The sequence below is a fragment of the Hibiscus syriacus genome, unplaced genomic scaffold (assembly GCF_006381635.1).
Source record: "Hibiscus syriacus cultivar Baekdansim isolate YM2019G1 unplaced genomic scaffold, ASM638163v2 tig00001802_pilon, whole genome shotgun sequence".
Classification (NCBI taxonomy): domain Eukaryota; kingdom Viridiplantae; phylum Streptophyta; class Magnoliopsida; order Malvales; family Malvaceae; genus Hibiscus; species Hibiscus syriacus.
The window spans coordinates 165,654-185,201 of record NW_024061891.1 but is presented as its reverse complement, the minus strand read 5'-3'; the positions used below and the strand labels follow the sequence as shown (position 1 = coordinate 185,201).

At 36.6% G+C, this 19,548-nt stretch overlaps 1 protein-coding gene across 2 annotated transcripts; it reads right to left on the bottom strand.

Moving 5' to 3' along the window:
• Positions 1-202: 202 nt before the first annotated feature.
• On the bottom strand, positions 203-3,258 carry LOC120134250 (zinc finger CCCH domain-containing protein 30-like). 2 transcript variants are annotated; one of them, XM_039150715.1, is made up of 2 exons: positions 3,075-3,258; positions 203-2,679 (listed from the first exon to the last, which is right to left on the bottom strand). In XM_039150715.1, exon 2 carries the CDS (start codon positions 2,648-2,650, stop codon positions 533-535), a length of 2,118 nt encoding a protein of 705 aa, XP_039006646.1. In that variant the 5' UTR covers positions 2,651-2,679; positions 3,075-3,258; the 3' UTR covers positions 203-532. The 2 variants fall into 2 exon arrangements, with proteins under 2 accessions (XP_039006646.1, XP_039006653.1); XM_039150722.1 differs by lacking the exon at positions 3,075-3,258 and having other exon boundaries at positions 203-2,576; positions 2,609-2,625.
• Positions 3,259-19,548: the final 16,290 nt, after the last annotated feature.

The following is a 19,548-nucleotide window of genomic DNA, read 5'->3' as shown; positions in this document are numbered from 1 at the left end:
GCTCGGAGCACCTGCGTCCTTCACTTGGAAATATGAAGAGAGCACTAATTTTTGTGCAAATACTACACTGCACCTCCAATGAAAGTTCAGGGGCAAAATGTGACATTAACCCTTAATAATCTAAATTGTGTTAGTTTCAATCACCGTCTTATCATGCATATAATGCAGAGATATATTTAACCTATTCAAGGAACAATGAAGCTATTTGAAATAGGAATTAAGCAATAAAACCTTAGTTGAATGTTAATCATCATCATCATATTACATTGTGAAGAAAACCAAAAAAAAAAAAAAACCTAAACCTGGTCATAGTTTCTTTAAAACACAAGACAAGGATTATCCTCAACTTGTTTCAACTGTTTTGTTGTAATAATAGTAATGATAAAATGGTGAAAACGAAGTTTCCATTGTAAAACTCACCTCAATCTCTTTCCCTTCACCTTCACCTTCTCTTCTTCTTTACCTGTCCGAACAAAAAAGAATTTGAACGTTACTGTCGTCTATACCTCAGGTGGGCTCAGCGAATCAGGTTTCAGTTCTGCTGAGCCACAAGTTGATCGAGCTGCATTTGCTCGAGCCAAGCACCCAATGCAGCATTATCGACCGGATCCAAGTTCATGCTTGAACCCTCACCCGAGACCGGTGCTGCTATTTTCTCTTTGATATCAGTTGGAGATTCTTTGACAAGGGATTGAACCCATGATAAATCAGGCTCGTCCCCGTTACCCAGCTCAAACGACGACGACCTACTATGCTTGACTGACCCATCAGCATTAACAACCCAGTCCGGCTTCCCATTGAAGGACCCCCATTTTGACTGTAAATTAACCGGGGAACCAACAATAGCAGCCGTGCCAGAGAGGAGCTCCCTAGAGCTTAGGCTGCGAAATTCTTGCAGCTTCTCCCGTTTAGCTAACATCGAAATCCTAGGGTTCATCGGTGAGATAGGTTCAACATTTCGAGGAGACATTCTACCGGATAGAGAAGCCTGCAAGAGAGGAAGCTCGACACTTTTGGGAGAAAAATTTGTATTTATGGGTGTGAGCATGTTTTGCTGCTGCTGAAATTGATTGAGAACAGCAGACTTGTGGGTTGGGGAGAAAACAGCGGCAGCCAACGCTTGATCGGAGTACCGTGGAGAGGAGCTCTCAGCAGAAAAGAGATCATCGAGGTTTGATGGGGTCAGGGGCTTCATTCGACCAGATCGGTTAAAAGAACTTGAACTCAACGACGGCTGAGTAAGGCCAGATAACTCATTCATCAACTGATGTTGTTGCACATCGAACTCGGAGAGAAAGTTGAATTCTTCAGCTTGAATGTCTCTCGCATGAAGAGAAGATCGCAGCCGACTAGATTGAAGGTTGCTTCCAGGAAGATGCAAGGCTGGAACATTCGGTTGTGGCCAGCCAACGTTGGAATGAGACATGCCATTCACTGAGGGAGACATGGGTGGTGTGAATGGTGACGGAGACATAGCGGATACAGATGAAGGTGATCCGGGCAAGAGACTCATAGCAGCAGCAAAATCCATAGCTGTGGCACTGGAAGTACTCGATCGAGGAGATAGAACAGCAGAACCGCTGGAGACATACAGAGGTCGGAGTTCCTCAGGAGTATGGGCAAAGAAGCAGACTCTCCTATCACAACTAGTACCATCCTTGCACAACCGGGTCCGATAGTGAGCAGGGTGTAGCCAGCATTCAAAAACACCATGGGCATATTCACACATATCTCCGCGCCTACATGCCCCCTTGCGAAAATCAGGGCAAGGAACACAACTGTAATGAAACTTCCTAGGATCCCTTCTTCGAGCATTCTCCCCAGGGTGAACAAACGGGCACTCGGTCCAATCATGGGAGTAGGCACGTGAACAAGGCCGCACCTTGAACGAATACATCCGAAACTCATCAGTTGAATAGATGCTATTCTTGATATCCGGAAGAGATGGATCAATCGGGTATTCTTTTTTCTCTGACTTCACCGGGGAATCCAAACCAGATGACAAAGAGCCATTTTCCTGCAAAGGCAATAGAGGAGGGGAGTCGGAATTTGAAACAGCCGACACCTTTGAACTCAGATCAAAACCGGAACTCTCAGTTGCAAGGAATTCTTCAAGAGTTAATTTCACATCTCGAATCTTTGGAGGAACAACAATAACATCAACAGGAAAATGACCATTGGCGTCAACCATATTTACATCGGCACCGGAAGCTAAAAGCAGCTTCACAACGTCGATAATGTTAACAGCCCCACCGGATGCAGCACAATGAAGGGCAGTGGTTTTGTCACGGCCGCACACACGGTTAACATCAGCAACCAAAGAGGAAAGGATCAGCTTAATAACATCGATGCTACCATACATAGAAGCAACCATCAATGGAGTTCTCTCCTCACTAACCATCTGATTTGAGCCTTTCCGACGACCATACCACAACCCAACCTCATCAACACCGGAAGGATCATTCTCAATCGATCGTTTAAAGCCCTCGACATCATTATTAGCAGCAAGCTCAAGCAGACTTGCAAAAGTATCTTCGGTCACTACAGTTAGGTGATTCATATCTACACTAGGATGTCTGCTATCTTCAAAAGAAGCGTTCGATGTTACCGGAATCGGCTTCGGGTTTAACCCCTCCCATTCACAGCACATGCTTTCATTTGATAAGAATCAAACTGAGACTAAAAAAAAAAGCACCCATTAGAATCAATACACGGAGAAAGGTTAGTTTCATAAATATTCCATAAGATATTATTCGAAAACGAAAACCCAAAATAAATAGATAAACCCAATTGGGATTCTAAGAAAACAACAGCAACGGCCAAGTCAATGTTTATCAAGAACATGTCAACCAAAATAGATAGTGAAAAATTAAATATAGATTCAGACTATCATAGCTTGGGAAGAAAAATAAAAATACAGAAAAGATCAAAAGCATAAATATCAGCAGAAATAAATTCAAAAAAAAAAATAATCACTGACAGTAAAAGTAGATAAAAGATCTGGCTCTGGAGAAATCAAAAGAAAGATTCGATTGCATAAAATCACATTAAACTAAAAACCCAAACTAACTTACCAGTTCACGAAATCGATGAAGGGGGAGATTATACAGAACTACTCTGAAAAACAAGAACTGGGTTTTATTTGAGAAGTATCTTCGAGAATGAAAAAAAAAATCTCAATTAGATTTACATATGTTCTTTTTGGTATTTCTTAAGCTGCAAGTTTAGAGGTATATGAGAAAATGAAGAGACTTTCCTCTCTCTCTCCCCTATGTCACTGATTGCTTTTTCTTTCATTAAGAAAAGGAAAAAATTATATATATAATATTTTATTCTTTTTAGATAAAATCTAAAATGGACGAAGGGGAATAGAATAAATAAAATAAGGCAAATGAATTGAAATGACGTTATTCCCCCTTAAGCGCTGACCTGTCAAATAGTAACACCTCATTTTTATTAATCAAAATCATTTCATTAAAAAACAAATGGTCAGGTTATTTTTTCACGTGGCATGGATTTATTGGCCTTTAGTATTTTAACAGGACAACCTAAGTTTGTGTAATAAAAATTTAACTTTGACCAAATTACTTAAAAATTCAAACTTGATTTTCCCTAATTTCTGCATAGACTATTCCCCTAAACAGACAAGGGTATTTGAGGAAAATAGAAATTCCTTACGTCTCACTATCCAATGAAAAGCTGCCAACTAATCCATTCCATGGTACTGTCGCGGCTGATAATTACTTTTCTTTCAAAAGGTTTAATATACTTTTTAATATTTAAATAATATTTAAAATACATTTGGCACATAATTTTTTTTTGTTAACGATAGGTGTATATATTACAGTTTTAGGTGCATAGACGGTCATGACCATTAAATTTAAATGTTATCTAACATATAATGTATAAAATTTTAAATATTTTTTCTTGGATTTTTATCTTTTAGGGTTCGCAATGGCACTACTTTGTCCAGCCTCCCCTGAAGTGCTTGAACAGGAATTTCGGAGTGGAATTCTTCTCTCGTGGGCCAATTCCTTGGAGCAGCCCCAAACTTTGCTTCAATGAAAAGAATCGTGAAAAATTTGTGGAAGAAGTCCTTATCTGGCAGGAACGTTCAGGTTAGTTTTGCTGGCCAAAATCTCTATGTTATTTCTTTCGCTTCTGATTCTGATAGAGACTGGGTATTAGATAATGGGCCATGGTATATTGAACAAACCTTTGATTCTTATGAGGTGGGAGCCAAACCTTAAACGATTAAACTTTGATTTAACTAAAATCCCAGTCTGGATACACCTCTATAATGTCCCTCTTGAACTCTTCTCGCGTACTGGTATGAACTATATTGCGAGTGCCATAGGTTCCCCCCTTTCAATGGAATCGATCACAACTGCTAAATCTCATCTTGAATTCACGAAAGTTTGCATTGAACTAGGGGTTACAAATGTTATTCCTAATTTCATTGAAGTAGTCATCAATGATGGTCATTCTGTATCGGTTAAGGTTGAGGTCCCTTGGGTACCTCCCCGTTGTCGATCCTGTAAAACTTTTGGTCACTCTGATAAGGGTTGCAAGGAAACAAAAATTCAAGCCCCAGCTAAGACTCTAATGTGGAGAAAAAAGGATGGTTCCCCTAAAGAGGTTGAACTAACTGTTGGGGGTATTGAAATGCTACAAGAAAAAGAGAATACAGTTTCCCAAAACTTGTCTGAATCCAAAGAAGTTGTTGATCTTAATGATTCTACTCGTAAAAAGGTCGATATGGAACCAATTAAGCCTTCTGATGGGTTTATGTTAGTGCATAATTGTTTTTTTCCACAGCTCCTGTAAATGTTGATACCTCTCAGGAAAATTCTGATTCTATTCCCTCTCCAATTAACAAGGAAGAAAACACTCTTGAGGTTACTAAAAAACGTAGAGGTAGACTCTCTAAAAATAAAGTCAAAGCTTCATTCTCTTCCTCTTCAAACAGATTCGAAATACTTATCGGAGCAGATGAAATTATTTTGCACTAGAAGGTCTTCCCCGAAAGCCTCGTTCTTCCTCTTTAGGAGTCTCTGCCATTGTACAAGAATTAAAATCCAAAAAGAAGGAAAAAATAGGCTTAGCAAAAAATAGTTATGTAGGTAGTAGAGGGGTAACCCCTGATACTCATACTCAATGATCATCAGATTTTGGAATGTTAGAGGATTGAATTGTCCTAAAAAATAAGGAAGTGTTCTTAAAAGAGCTCTTCAGAATAAAATTGATGTTCTTTGTTTGCTTGAGACTAAAGTCAAAGTGGATAAAGCTGAAAGTATTCAAAGTAGGAAATTCAGTGGTTGGAAAGCTTGTTCCAATTATGACTTTGCAGTTAATGGTAGAATATGGATTTTATGGAGAAATGGTTTGGATTTCACAGTCTTTCATTCCTCTGATCAGTGTATGTCCATCAAGAGTTTACACTTTGGCATTCTTCTGGTCATTACTGATGTGTATGTTAGTAATGATGGTATTGTGAGAAGATCCCTTTGGTAACAACTTAAAGATTTAGAAGCTAACATTGGTCAATCCCCTTGGATCCTAGGGGGAGACTTCAATGTTACTTTGCACACTTTTGAGATCTCGGACACTGAGATATTAGGTCTAATTATTTCTTCTGATATAAGAGACTTCCAAGAAGTCTATTCTGATCTGGATTTCATAGACCACCCGTTCTTTGGCCCTAATTTCACTTGGAGTAACAAACAAAGGTCTTCTTTGCTTGCTAGAAAACTCGACAGAGTCCTTATTAATCCGAATTGGGTTAATTCCTTCAACGCTTCTCATGTTGAATTTCTCGCTCCTGGTGTCTCTGATCACTGTATGGCGGTAGTCTGGCTTTCCAAAGAACTCCAAATTAACATACCAAAGCCTTTCAAGTTCTTTAATTTCTGGAATCAAAAATCTAATTTTTTATGTGTGGTCCAACAGTCTTGGAACACCCCTGCTCAAGGTAATCTGATGCAAATCCTATTTTCTAAGTTAAAGCGCCTGAAAAATAACCTTATAAACCTCAACCAGTCTTGTTATAGTGACCTTACTGCCTGAGTTACTCAAAAGAAATCTCAGCTTGAATTACAACATATTAAATCCTTAAGAGGCGAGGATACTATTGAGAATGTAGTCCAACTTCAATCTGAGCTTAAGATCCTTGAAGATGATGAGTATACGTTCTTAAGACAAAATGCTAAGGTTTTATGGCTTAAGGAGAGGGATAAGTGCACTAAATTTTTCCATTCTGCTATTGCTCGTAACCATAAATGTGATATCATTCGTATTCTGATTGATGATCAAGGGAATCAGCTAGAATCATTTGACTCTATATCAAATGAGGCGATCAATTACTTTTCAAAGCTCCTTGGCACAAATGATCCTGAGGTGAATGTTCCTGACCCTATCATGTTAAAAAACATCCTTCAAGTCTCTTTGACCTCTGATAGACTTGAAAACCTTATTAAGGAAATCTCAAATGAGGAAATCAAAGATGCTTTCTTCTGTCAAGGTAATGACAAAGCACCAGGCCCTGATGGTTATTCTCTATTGTTCTTCAAAAAAGCCTGGCCTATTATTAGTCAGAATGTATATTCGGCCATGAAACAATTCTTTCAAGATTCTTCCATCATTCCTGCTTTCAATGCAACAATTATTGCTCATGTGCCTAAAATACCTAATCCTTGTACTGTTAAAGACTTTAGGCTTATTTCATGTTGCTCTGTTTTCTATAAAGCCATCTCAAAGATCCTGGTTAATAGGCTTACTAGCATTATTCCTGATATGATTACCCTTAACCAAACCACATTTGTTAAAGGTAGAAGCATTGTCGATAACACTCTTTTAGCCTAAGAATTGGTTAGAGGTTACAATAGGAAGAGCATTTCCCCGCGATGTTCCCTTAAAATTGACCTTCACAAGGCCTTTGACTCTTTAAATTGGGGATTCATCTCTGCTATTTTGAAAGCCTTTGGTCTTCTAAGTATGTTTGTTAACTGGATTGAATTATCCTTCTCTACTACAAGATACTCAGTTTCTTTTAATGGAAGCTTAATCGGCTATTTCAAGGGAGTGAAAGGTATAAGACAAGGTGACCCCTTATCCCCTCTTTTATTTGTCCTCTCTATGAACGTTCTTTCAAAGCTTTTAAATCTAGCAACTGCTAAAAACATCTTTGGTTACCACCCTAAATATAAAAGAGTTGGACTTACTCACCTATCCTTTGCTGATGATCTTCTTGTATTTTGCAAAGGGACTACTGATTCTGTTCTTGGGGTAACAAGTGTTCTTGACTTGTTTTATGAAATATCGGGCCTTAGGCTTAATATCTCTAAATGCGAGTTATTTGCTGCTGGCATGACCTTATCCACTATTGAGAACATCAATCTTCTCACTGGTTTTAAAATTGGTTCTCTTCCAGTAAGGTATCTTGGCATTCCTTTAACCACAAGGAAAGTTTCTGAAAAAGACAGTGTGATCCTCATTGAAAACATAAAGGCTTGGCTACATCTTTCGTCTACTAAAACTCTTAGCTATGCTGGTAGATTTGAATTAATCAGAGCGGTTTTATTTAGCATCAGTAGTTATTGGTGTCGACAATTGTTTCTGCCTAACTCTGTTCTTAAGCGAATTGAACAATTATGCTTCCGGTTTTTCTGGAAAGGCGCCGATATATCTATTTCTGGAGCCCGTGTAGGATGGAAAAATATTTTCTTCTTGAATTCGGAGGGGGGGGGCTTGGAATTAAAGACTTACAGACTTGGAACAAAGCTTGTATGCTCCTTCTTATTAAGAAAATTCTTGCAGGTGAAGGCTCACTGTGTGTCGCCTGGATTAACTGCTATGTTCTTAAAGGTAACAATTTCTGGACTGCAGAAATTAACTCTACGACCAGCTAGAGCTTAAGGAAAATATTTAAATTAAGGCGTGAGGCTTCTACTGCTATATTTTTTGTTGCTTACTCAGTGAGGAGTATATGGGATGCAATTCGGGTTAAGAGACCCCCTGTAATCTGGCAGAAAATCATCTGGTTTCCCTTCTATATACCAAACACATCTTAATTTCTTGGATGGCTTTACTTGATCGACTCCCTACTAAAGATAGACTTCTTCGTATGGGGCTTATCAATGATTGCCAATGTATTTTTTGTGATGATCCATTAGAAACTAGGGATCACTTGTTCCTCCATTGTCCTATGGCTAACTATTTGTGGAATTCAATATTCTCTCTTTCTGGTCTCCGATTCAGATTTCGTTTTTGGGATTTTTTTGGCTTTGGCCTGCTCTTATTGGAAAGGAAAGTTTTTGCTTACTTCCATTATGAAGCTTGCTCTTAATGCTCTGATTTACTTCATTTGGGAGGAAAAGAACAAGAAATTGTTCCAAGGTCGATCTAGAAATGCACAAGATTTGCTTCGAGCCATCAATAACACTGTCGGATCACAACTTAGGGGTAGAAATTTTAATAGCATTGATAGTGTAAATACGAATCCTTGTATGCATTAGACATTGTTTGATTTTGATTCTTTTGTATGTATTTGTCCCGATGCTTCTTGAACTCTGATTTTTGTTTTTGTTTTGTTCTTGGGTAATAATAAATTTAATTATCTAATTTTTTTTTGTAATACCCTAAAATCTCTAATCGCTTTGTAACCTCCATCGCCTTACAAAATCGAACCATTGAAGTCGGCCTCCGTTGCAAAGTTAAAAACCGAACCCTTTGTAAATTTAATTCTTTACACCTTGTCGCTCCCTAGTAGAATGCATGATCGTTGAAATTGGAAATTAGGGGTTTTAAAAGAATTAGAGATTTGGATAGTTGGGATTTTATAGATTTAGGGGATTGTGGTCACGGTAAGAGCGATTATTGATTATTGTGTGGGCAATGACGGGTGGATGACTGTTCGACGATTACGATAATAGCTGGAAATGACCAACGACAATTGGATGGGGTTGAAATGAGAAATTTTAATTTTTCAGATTTTTTTGTGATTTCAGTAAAATCCTGGATTTTATAAATACATTAAGTCTTTTATTTTTAAATAATATTTTTATTATAGAAAATTAATTTTTTTTAAATATAACGATAAACACCTAAAAGAAAAACGAAAAAATATTACACTTATTAATAGTGAAAAAATTAAGACGCCAAATCATATTTTGAAGTAGGAGTGAGCGTTCGATCGAGTCAAGTCGAGTAAAAAAAATTTGAGTTGAAATTTTTTCGAGTCGAGTCGATTTTTCGAGTTTATGTTTAAATTTAATTGTAAATATTTATAATATTATAATATTATTTGATTCTAATTTAAGTGACATTCTATAACCATATATGCAATACAAATATATTTTTTCATATGTGATATATATATAATACGAAGTCGAACAATTCAACTCAAATTTAAAAATAAATTAACTAATTACTAAAAATTTCAAGCCGAGTTTATAAAATTGTAATTCGAAATCAATTCTAGTTGAATTTTTTAAGTTAATTCAGATAAAAAAATTAATTTTTCAAATCAAATTTAATTTTACTCACCCTATTTTGAAGTACAATATAAGGACTAAAAAATATATTAAGACTTCCAAAAACTTAACCGTCATGTAAGGTGAATTTAAGTCGAATTTCTCAGCAATTTGAGAGGAGGACAATGTTATATTATTACACAAAATTTATATATTTTTTGAAAGATTATTACACAAAACTTAGGTCGTCAGTCAAAGGGACTTGTCCTAGTTAAAAACATTGGAACCCAATAAAATAATTCCACGTTGAAAATAAGAAAACTCCAATGACGAAAATAACCCTGCATTTTATTTTTAATAAGATGTTTTCCTTTATTGAAACGTGGCGAGACAATTTGATTGGTCAACCAACAAGGGGAATAACGTCAATTCTCCAAAGTTTTTTTAAAGGGTAAATTACATAAATTGTTATTAAGATTTTTTTTTTCACTGAAATTTCAAAAATAACAAATTGATCACATTTGTGTAAGTTTTGGTTTTTTTCAGTGAAGATTTAAAAGTAAAATTAATCATTAATATTACTGATTTGTAATAAATTGATCCCTTGACGTTAACCGTGATTAACATGGGTGATGGAAAGTTGAGTTGTACTTCTAAATGCTTACATGGATCGTTGACTAGACAAATCTTCAACTTTAAATAAGAACCCAATATTATTTTATTCATTTTTATTTTAACCTATTGTTTCCACGCCATTGGTGCACTTAAACCTATCTCCAAGATCCGAAACACCGTGGCCATTCTCTCCTCTTCAAACTCCATCGTCAGCTCTCCTTTACCACTGCATCGCTTCTCTTCATTGATTGGACGATAATATCCAAATTTATGCCTTCAATTTCCAAATTTATTTCAGGCAGAATGTATAGGGACCTTGTTGGGAGTGCTTATTACTTTGCACCAGAGGTCTTAAACCGGAGATATGGTAAGGAGATAGATGTGTGGATCGTTGGTGTCATTTTATACATTCTTCTTTGTGGAGTGACTCCATCTCACAGAGGTATGCACATGGAAATTGAGGACAAATATTAGAACATTTAGATTTAGACGATTCTTGATAAAAGTCCCAACACCTCTTCAAATGTGTAGGGACTGAGAAAGAAATTTCAAAGCAGTTTTACAATGTAATCTTGACTTAAAAAGCCAACCATGGCCATCTATATCTAAAGGTGCAAATGACCTCATTAGGAAGATGTTAGCCAGGGGCCCTAAGCAACTGATTACAGCTGCTAAAGCCCTAGGTAAAATATATGTTTCTGGAGATCTTATAAGGCACAACCCTTCAAGATAAAAAGTGAAGATTTCAAATGTTTCCATTTTTTGTATATGAACCAGACACAATCCAAAGAGAACAAAATAACAAAATGGAATATCATAGAAAAGGTGGTCATGGCTCGAGCTTCCATTGTCGCTAAATTCCTTTGCTTTCTACACGTCACCGACTCTTACGTACTATTGTTCAACCATGTTCTGAGCCCCAGTATTCTCCCAACATTAAGCATAACCGACGACGCTGTACTTGTCATTATTGAAAACTTGTATAATCAGTTAAGGAATTGAGTTCGAGTGATTTCGTCCTCGTTTGATCGCCGCTCGATCAAAAAGAGACCATGACTAAGCGCGTTATAGCCATGGAAGGTGATAAAGTTATCTTCTCATTATATCACACTCCGAGCCACAGCTCTCGTTTTCATGTGGTTCCAATGGGGCATGTTTAGATTTAAGGGGAAAACTTGTATGTTTTGCTTTAATTTACGGCATTTTTGTCCTCTTCCTTATAGGCTTATTGAAGGAAAAATGTTTATGAGGGTATGGCTGCCTAGCAGCTTTGGTTTATTGGGTCAAGGAGGAACCAAGGTATATAGTTTGTTGTTCATGCTTTTAAAATACAGACATGAGATAACATTCGATTGACCAGTGAAAGAAAAACTTCATTCCAATCTATGGAGAACAGTCTTTCCTGGTGCTAGTTTCAATTGATGTTGATCGTTGTATTGATCAAATTTTAAACGATGTTGTTACTTTCAAATGATGTTTCATGGCTGGATCAATAGTTCAATCAAATTTTATACCAATTTAACAGTTTAAAAAAAGAACCAGACAATCCACTAGCACTTATTCATTGTTTTGACTTCAAGAGAACTATTCTATGTTGGTTATTACTGTCCTGTCAACAAAGAGAAGCGATGCAATGGTAGGGAAGAGCAGGCGATGGAGTTTGAAGAGGAAAGATTGGCCATGGTGTTTCGGAGCTTGAAGATGGGTTTAAGTGCAGCAATGGCGTCGTAGCAGTAGGTTAAAATAAAGAGAAAATAACCTCAGTAACCGAAAATACCTTATAATATACAATTTTAACCAACTTTTTTTAGATTTGCCAAAATGACCAACAAATTCGCAACGCGAACTCCAATTTCGCAACCTAGTTTCCAATTTCACAACGCGAATATGTAAATCGCATTGCAATTTTTCAAATTCGCAACGCGAATTTGTAAATTACAACACAGAAGTCAAATTCGCAACGCGATAGCCAAATTCGCATCACAAAAGTCAAATTCGTAACACAAAAATCAAATTCGCAACGCGAAACACAATATTAATTTCGCAACACAAATATAAACAATATTATCATAAATCATAACCTGAAACCCTAAATCACAACTTAGTCCCATCTCCATCTCTCACTCTCTACGACGACATCCGTCCCCATTTCCGGTGAAATCCGTCTATCTCCATCTCTCAGAGCAACCCTCACAACCATTCACAGTCAGAAATGGAAAATCAACCACCGATGGTTAGTTTTTTAATCTCTTATTTTTATTTTGAAATTTTTGTATTATTATTATATTTTTCTTATATTGATGATACATTTACTGGTAATTTCATTATATATAAAGATTAACCATTTCACTGAGATTGCTTAGTAAATTCATTCGGTTGCTGCCAATACTGCTAAACTGTTTAGTCTTTAACCCTGTGAAGTTAATATTTGTCTTTGTTTTGTCTTTTTGTTGAAGAAATACAATTCATTCAAGTTTCAATTTGCAGAAGAATAGTTTTTGAAACTTAAATTCGCAACACGAAAAATGAAAATCGCAACGCGATTTTCATTTTCGCGTTGCGATTTTCATTTTCGTGTTGCGAATTTAAGTTTCAAAAACTATTCTTCTGCAAATTGAAACTTGAATGAATTGCATTTCTTCAAAAAAAAGACAAAACAAAGACAAATACTAACTTCACAGTGTTGCTAATTTAAGTTTCAAGAATAAACTACTACTCTTTATGTTGTCCTTGAACCTGCACTAAACCTATATGTTGTCCTTTTAAATGTTTATATAAGTTCTTACTTCTGGAATGTTATTTGATGCATTTTGTAAACTATGATAAAATAATGACAACATGTGAATATCGTGCTAGTTTGAAACATATTTGGCTTTGTTTTCACTGTTTAATATCATGTCTGTTTATAGTGTATAATTTGTAGTTTTTGGTATATCTAACTTGGTATGTTTATTGTTTTTGTAGAAATTTTTTTCGGATGCATTGACCTTAAGGAATAAATTAAGCCTAGCCACTAAAATTGCGTCGACGCTTACACCTCTACAAAGAAAATTGTTTGAGGATACTTGCTTCGGGCCATGGCTGAAAGTACAACATACGGGTGTAGATGTTATGTTGACACATTTGTTTCTTCAGACCATGACTGACGATCTACCCGAGAGGATACAACGTGGTGATGAAGAGATATGGTTTCATTTTCCTCCGGCACCGGCGTATACTTGTTTTGGGTGGGAGGAATTTTGCTTAATCACTGGTCTACGCTTCGGACACGATGAAGTAACCCGGTACACTAGTCATATCTCCCGCCCATCATGGTTATCTCGAGTTTTTCCTGAGCTGGCAAAGTCAAAGCCGAGTTTACACGTCGACGACTTGAAGAGATTATTTGTTAAAGATGGTTTTACTCGGATGGATGACCTTGATGTTGTCTGAGTATGCCATTTATTACTTTTGCATGCTGGCTTTTTAGGCAAAGAGGGTAGACAACCTATCTCCGAGGACCTAATATTATTGGTAGAGGACCTAAATGCATGGAACCTGTTTCCGTGGGGTTCATATCTATGGAAAGCTACCTGGAAGAAGTTGTCATATGCCTTTGAGGACTATTACCTGGAAGAGGATCCGCATGTTGGATTGGGAAGAGTTACTCCCATATACGACGATGAATGATGTAAGTTAACACACAAATAATACCATATATAAACAAGTTATTACTAGTACAAGTTTAACTTTGTTTGAGCTTTTATATTGTTAGGAAGCCAACTATCCAATACAGAGGCTGAGCTTGCCACTGATTGGTGGCAAGCTAGTAAGCGGTTTTTGATGGGACAGATGATGAGCACCCCCACTTCGAGAGCCATCACCTGATCGGGTCGATTCTACAGCTCGACACCCGGAGCCATCACCTGATCGAGCCTCTTCTCCACCTCCACCATCACCTATTCCATCACATCATTGAGCCTCTTCTCCATCATCACCTCATGATAGACGACCGGCAAAGAGGCCACGACATTTATCTCCCTGTTCTCCACCTCCACGGGATGAGTTAGGAGAGTTACGTAATGAGGTCGGTGCTTTGCGTCATGAGGTCGGTACTTTACGTGAAGATAATGGTGCATGGCGTGATGAGGTTCAGTCTTTACGTGGTGAGGTGGATTTTTTACGCGATGATAATGGTGCGCTACGTAGTGAGGTATCTACTTTACGTGATGAGTTGCCGCTCTACGCGAGATTATTTCATCGTTGTAGAATGAGTTCATACTCTACGCAATGAGGTAAATTTGTTTAATACTATACTAAAAATTCAAATAACCTTTTTTCAGCATTATTTATTTATTTATTTACTGATTTATGTATTAATTTATTTTCAGCGGCCTGATAAGGTAGATGCTTTACGTCGGGTTTTTCTTGCACGACGGGGTTCACGCATCAGACGTCGTGCACGTGCCATTACGTCTCCGTTCACCCCACTAGTTCCAAGACTCCGTAAGAAGAAGCCCGATGCACCTATCATCATTCAAGAGGCACCTCCTATCGTTCAAGAGGCCCCTCTCATCATCGAAGAAGCCCCTCCCACCGTTCAAGAGGCCTCTGTCATTATTCAAGAGGTCTCGCCCACCGTTCAAGAGTTCGATTCATATGGCGTCATATGTCGACATATTGATAAACCCCCTCCCGTGCCCGATATGATGGATGCGAGTTGGCTTTCGTATGTGTTACCGGCCAGTGCCATTCCTCAACAGGAGAGGGAAACACTACCGGACACAATTACGGATAATACCCTTTGGGTTAAGACTGCAGTTGATTTTTATCTACATGAGCGGAGCAAGGGGTGTTATTCTGACCTATGCCAACTCGACGATGTTATTCATTTGTTTCTTGATCGGTCTTGGTGGGGTATTTTATTAGGGGTTAAAGATAATGGCTATCTCGAAGGGGTGATAAGTCTTATATTCTTCTTATATTGCATTTTGATTAATTTTTTTAAATTATTAATAAATTCACTAATATATATATTTTTTTATAAAACAACATATTGATGCATGGGTGTCACGTCTTTTAATAATAAGGAAATTGAGGAAAATAAGAAATACTCGATGGACTATTATGCTGACGTCTTTTCACGTAGCTCAATTAAAGGATCTGATAGATGCTTCATATACGTTGGGTAATGGAAAAACTAAACTTTATCCTGCGTGGTGGGAGGTCGATAAGGTTAGTATTTATTTTTTGAATATTTTAAAGGTTTTCATAAATTTTATTTGATGTGCGCAATTATTTATGATTGCAGGTGTTTTTCCTGTTTTGGAACGTCGTCATTGGCTTCTCGTCGAGCTTCAGCTCCCATCCCTGAAGACAATGGTATATGACAACATGTTAAATTAAATACCATTGTCTGATTTGAGAGATATTATTTGTAAGGGATAGAGCGCTCATTTGGTGAAATACTTGGACGCGATTGATTATTGGACTAATTCTGGAAACAAGAAGCCAAAAAAGGTCAAAGTTACAATGATCAGAGACGATACCGCGCCACAACAAACGGAGGGAGCCAGAGGGGATTGTGGTCCTCTTGTATGCTTGTGCTTGGAGCGTTTGACGACAGGAAGTAAACACCTTCTACCTCCCACGGATAGAGATAGAGGTGCAGTATGGTAAGTTTGAGCAAGTGTTGTTAACATATATACTCTTTGTTGGTTTGAAAATGTTTGGTTAAGTACCTAGAATTCAATAATTTGTTGTTTATTGGGTTTAGATGTGTAGAAAGTGTTGTTTGAGAAAATGTTTGGTTTCTGCAGGTTATTCCTGACGTGAGCTGCGTGAAATTGATGTATTTGTGCATAAACAACAGTCTGGGGTACACTTTGTTTGCTTGTTTAATTGAATTTTACATTGAAAGTTGATTTGTTTAATTGATGAGGAAATAAGAATTATTTTTTGCTTGTTTAATTGATTTGTAAAAGTTGATTTGTTTAATTTGATGTGTAAATAAGAATTATTTTTTTGCTTGTTTAATTGAATTATAAAAGTTGATTTGTTGTTTTAAATCCAATCTGCATTATGTTGAAGGCAAAAAAGACCTGTTGAAGGTATAAATTCGTAACGCGAAAGGTAAATTCGCAACGTGAAAGGTAAATTCGCAACGCGAAATAAGCGTTGCGATAGTCAAATTCGCAACGCGAAAGTCAAATTCGCGTTGCGATTTTCGGTTTACGATTTCGCGTTACGAATTTGACTTTCACATTAATCGCAACATACAACATCAAGTTATATACAACATCAAACACATTCCAAGCTATAAATACAAGCTAAGGACACTTAAAGAAGCAAGAGAACAATTATCCAAGCAATCAAACACAAGAGAAAATCCCAACATGATAACAACTAAACAGATCATAGCAATGTTCAAACTCAAGTTACTAATGAATGTCTAACTGAAAATGTATGCATTCACATATAAAATACACATAATACAACGTTTGCATTTAAAAATCACCTAAGCAATCAAAAGGGATTTTGATTTTGATTTCCTTTTGCTTGGCACCATATGAGCTTTGGATTTTGATGAGGATCCATATTTTGGTAGAGGAAAAGATGATTGTGATGGCACTGGTGATCCACATGTCGATATCCAAACATGATTAACATTAGATGATTTCATTCTACAAATTGTAAATTAATTTACTAAACAAACGAGCTATAAACTATATATCATCACTAACTTAGAAAGAACATACCTTTATTAAGTTGATAGTTGATAATTTGGGAGAGAAATCATTGAAAAATTATATAAAAATAAAATTATGTAAAAAAATGCCTTCCGAATATTATCCATTTCATCCAGCTCATGAAGATAGGATAACCGTTAATCGAAACAGTCTGAGAGAAACATAGCTGATGTAGAAGCAGCTGCATATTTAAACTCTCGAAGGTGATCTATTTGGTTCTCAAACATTTAAAGCATCGGAAGCATTTCGGACTTATGATTTGGGTAGTACTCGGAAGCATTTCAGACTTATTATTTTTGTTATTATTACAAGTTGTAGCCCTCAATTATCAGGATTTTTAGTTTCCATTTGTTGCATTTCTCGTTTACCACCCAGAAACGTTTCTGACGCTTTAACTGTTTGAGAACTAAATGCATCACTATTGAGATTTTAAATCTGCAGCTGCTTTTACATCAAGTATGTTTAGCTAAGATAGTTTCGATTTAGGGTTAAACTACCTCAGTGAGCTGGCTGAAATGGATAATATCATAAAGGCATTCTTCGGATATCCAATCTTCCTGCTTGTTAACAAAAAATTACGATGGTCAGGATTTCCCTCGCGTTTAAAGTTGAAAAAAAAACAATGGAAATTAGGAATAATCAATGATAACATGCATATTGGCTAAGTTATTCCATTGTGTAAGTTGTTGTTTGGATGGAACAAAGGCTTGGACTAATATTTATAGTGGAGCCGAAATTTATATTGAAATTCAAACTCAAATTGAAATTGAAATTTAAACTCCAATTACATATGAAATGAATTTGAAATGCAATGTTAAATTGAACATGGAAATTGCATAATTGATTCATACTGTTCAAGTAACATGCTTTATGAACCATCAAGCTAAAAGACAATATTGATTGAGTTTAAAGCTGAGTTGTGAGTTGATGGGGTTGTCACACTTATCACATGGTTAGAATAAAGTACTCACATGGAAGAGATATATTGTTTTGTTATGCACAGCCCATCTCATCTGAATGAAAATATAAATACAATATAATCAAACCAAAACACACATACACAACAAATTTATACATAACAATGTTCAAATAATGTACCCACAAAAACGAAATTAATCCGATGAAAAAGGGTTATTTCTAACGAAGTTCGGAACATTATTTTCCAAATAATGTACCCATAACAATGTTCAAATAATGTACCCACAACAATGTTTAATTGATTTGTTGTTTAATTTTCAATCTGCATTATGTTGAAGGTTAAAAAAACCTGTTGAAGGTAAACTTTCGTAACGCGAAAGTCAAATTCGCAACACGAAAAGTAAATTCGCAACGCGAAATAAGCGTTGCGATAGTCAAATTCGCAATGCGAAAGTCAAATTCGCAACACAAAAGTCAAATTCACGTTGCGATTTTCAGTTTGCAATTTCACGTTGATCGCAACATTCAACATCAAGTTATATACAACATCAAACACATTCCAAGCTATAAATACAAGCTAAGGACACTTGAAGAAGCAAGAGAACAACTATCCAAGCAATCAAACACAAGAGAAAATCCCAACATGATAACAATTGAACAGATCATAGCAATGTTCAAACTCAAGTTACTAATGAACGTCTAACTGAAAATGTATGCATTCACACATAAAATACACATAATACAACGTTTGCATTTAAAATTCACCTAAGTTAATAAGTCCCAAAAGGTGAAGCCGGTTGTGATTGGGATTTTGATTACAATTTTGATTTCCTTTTGCTTGGCACCATATGAGCTTTGGATTTTGATGAGGATCCATTTTTTGGTAGAGGAAAAGATGATTGTGATGGCACTGGTGATCCACAGGTCAACCTTGTATGACCACTTTCCTTGCACCGACTACATGTCGATATCATCTTCTCTTCACCCTTAGACGGTATACGATCGTGATTTTTTGGTCGTCCAGGTAGCCTGTTGTCCATGACTGGTGACAAAACTGTATGCAAGTCATCTGGTATGTCCCACTCAGAAGGATGTGGACATGGGTAGACAATCTCGGCATAAGTCTGTCGATATACTTCTGTAGTATAGCAATCAATAGCATATGCACTTGAATCATCTTGGTTTAGATGAAGAGCAACTTTTATAACATGGCCACACGGATAACCAGATGTTTGCCATTTCTTACAGCTACACGTCTTTGCATTTAGATCGACAAGCCCATTTAAGTTATTATCCAATACTTCAAACAAAGTGTTTGAACATGGTTCAACTCTCCATGACGTTGACTTCACAACATGTTTCGTTATCTTTTTTTTCCAGTCTATGGTGTAACACGACGTTCCAATATTCCTGTAAATTTAAGTAAATAATACTTAGTAAAATATATGATAATTTACGAATTTAAAGAAATAATACCTACATGGTTTCTTTTCTTGTAGTACCACTGTTGAATAGAGGCTCGAAAAAACTCCATTAACATAGTAATGGGTAATTTCTGGGAATTACGACTTAGAGCGTTGATTGATTCTGCACTATTAGACGTCATGAAACCATATCTTGCTCCAAGTTGATGTACTCTTGATCATCTTTCAAACCCGACATCTTCTAGTGTTTGAGCACATTGAGGCAAAAAACGTCTTAAACAATTTATATGCTTATTAAAATCCACTTCCCGATAAGCTTTTACAGCCTTCCAGTATGTCCATTTGTGATTTTTTATACCAGCAGACCGTGATTTTAGATTTCTGTACAAATGA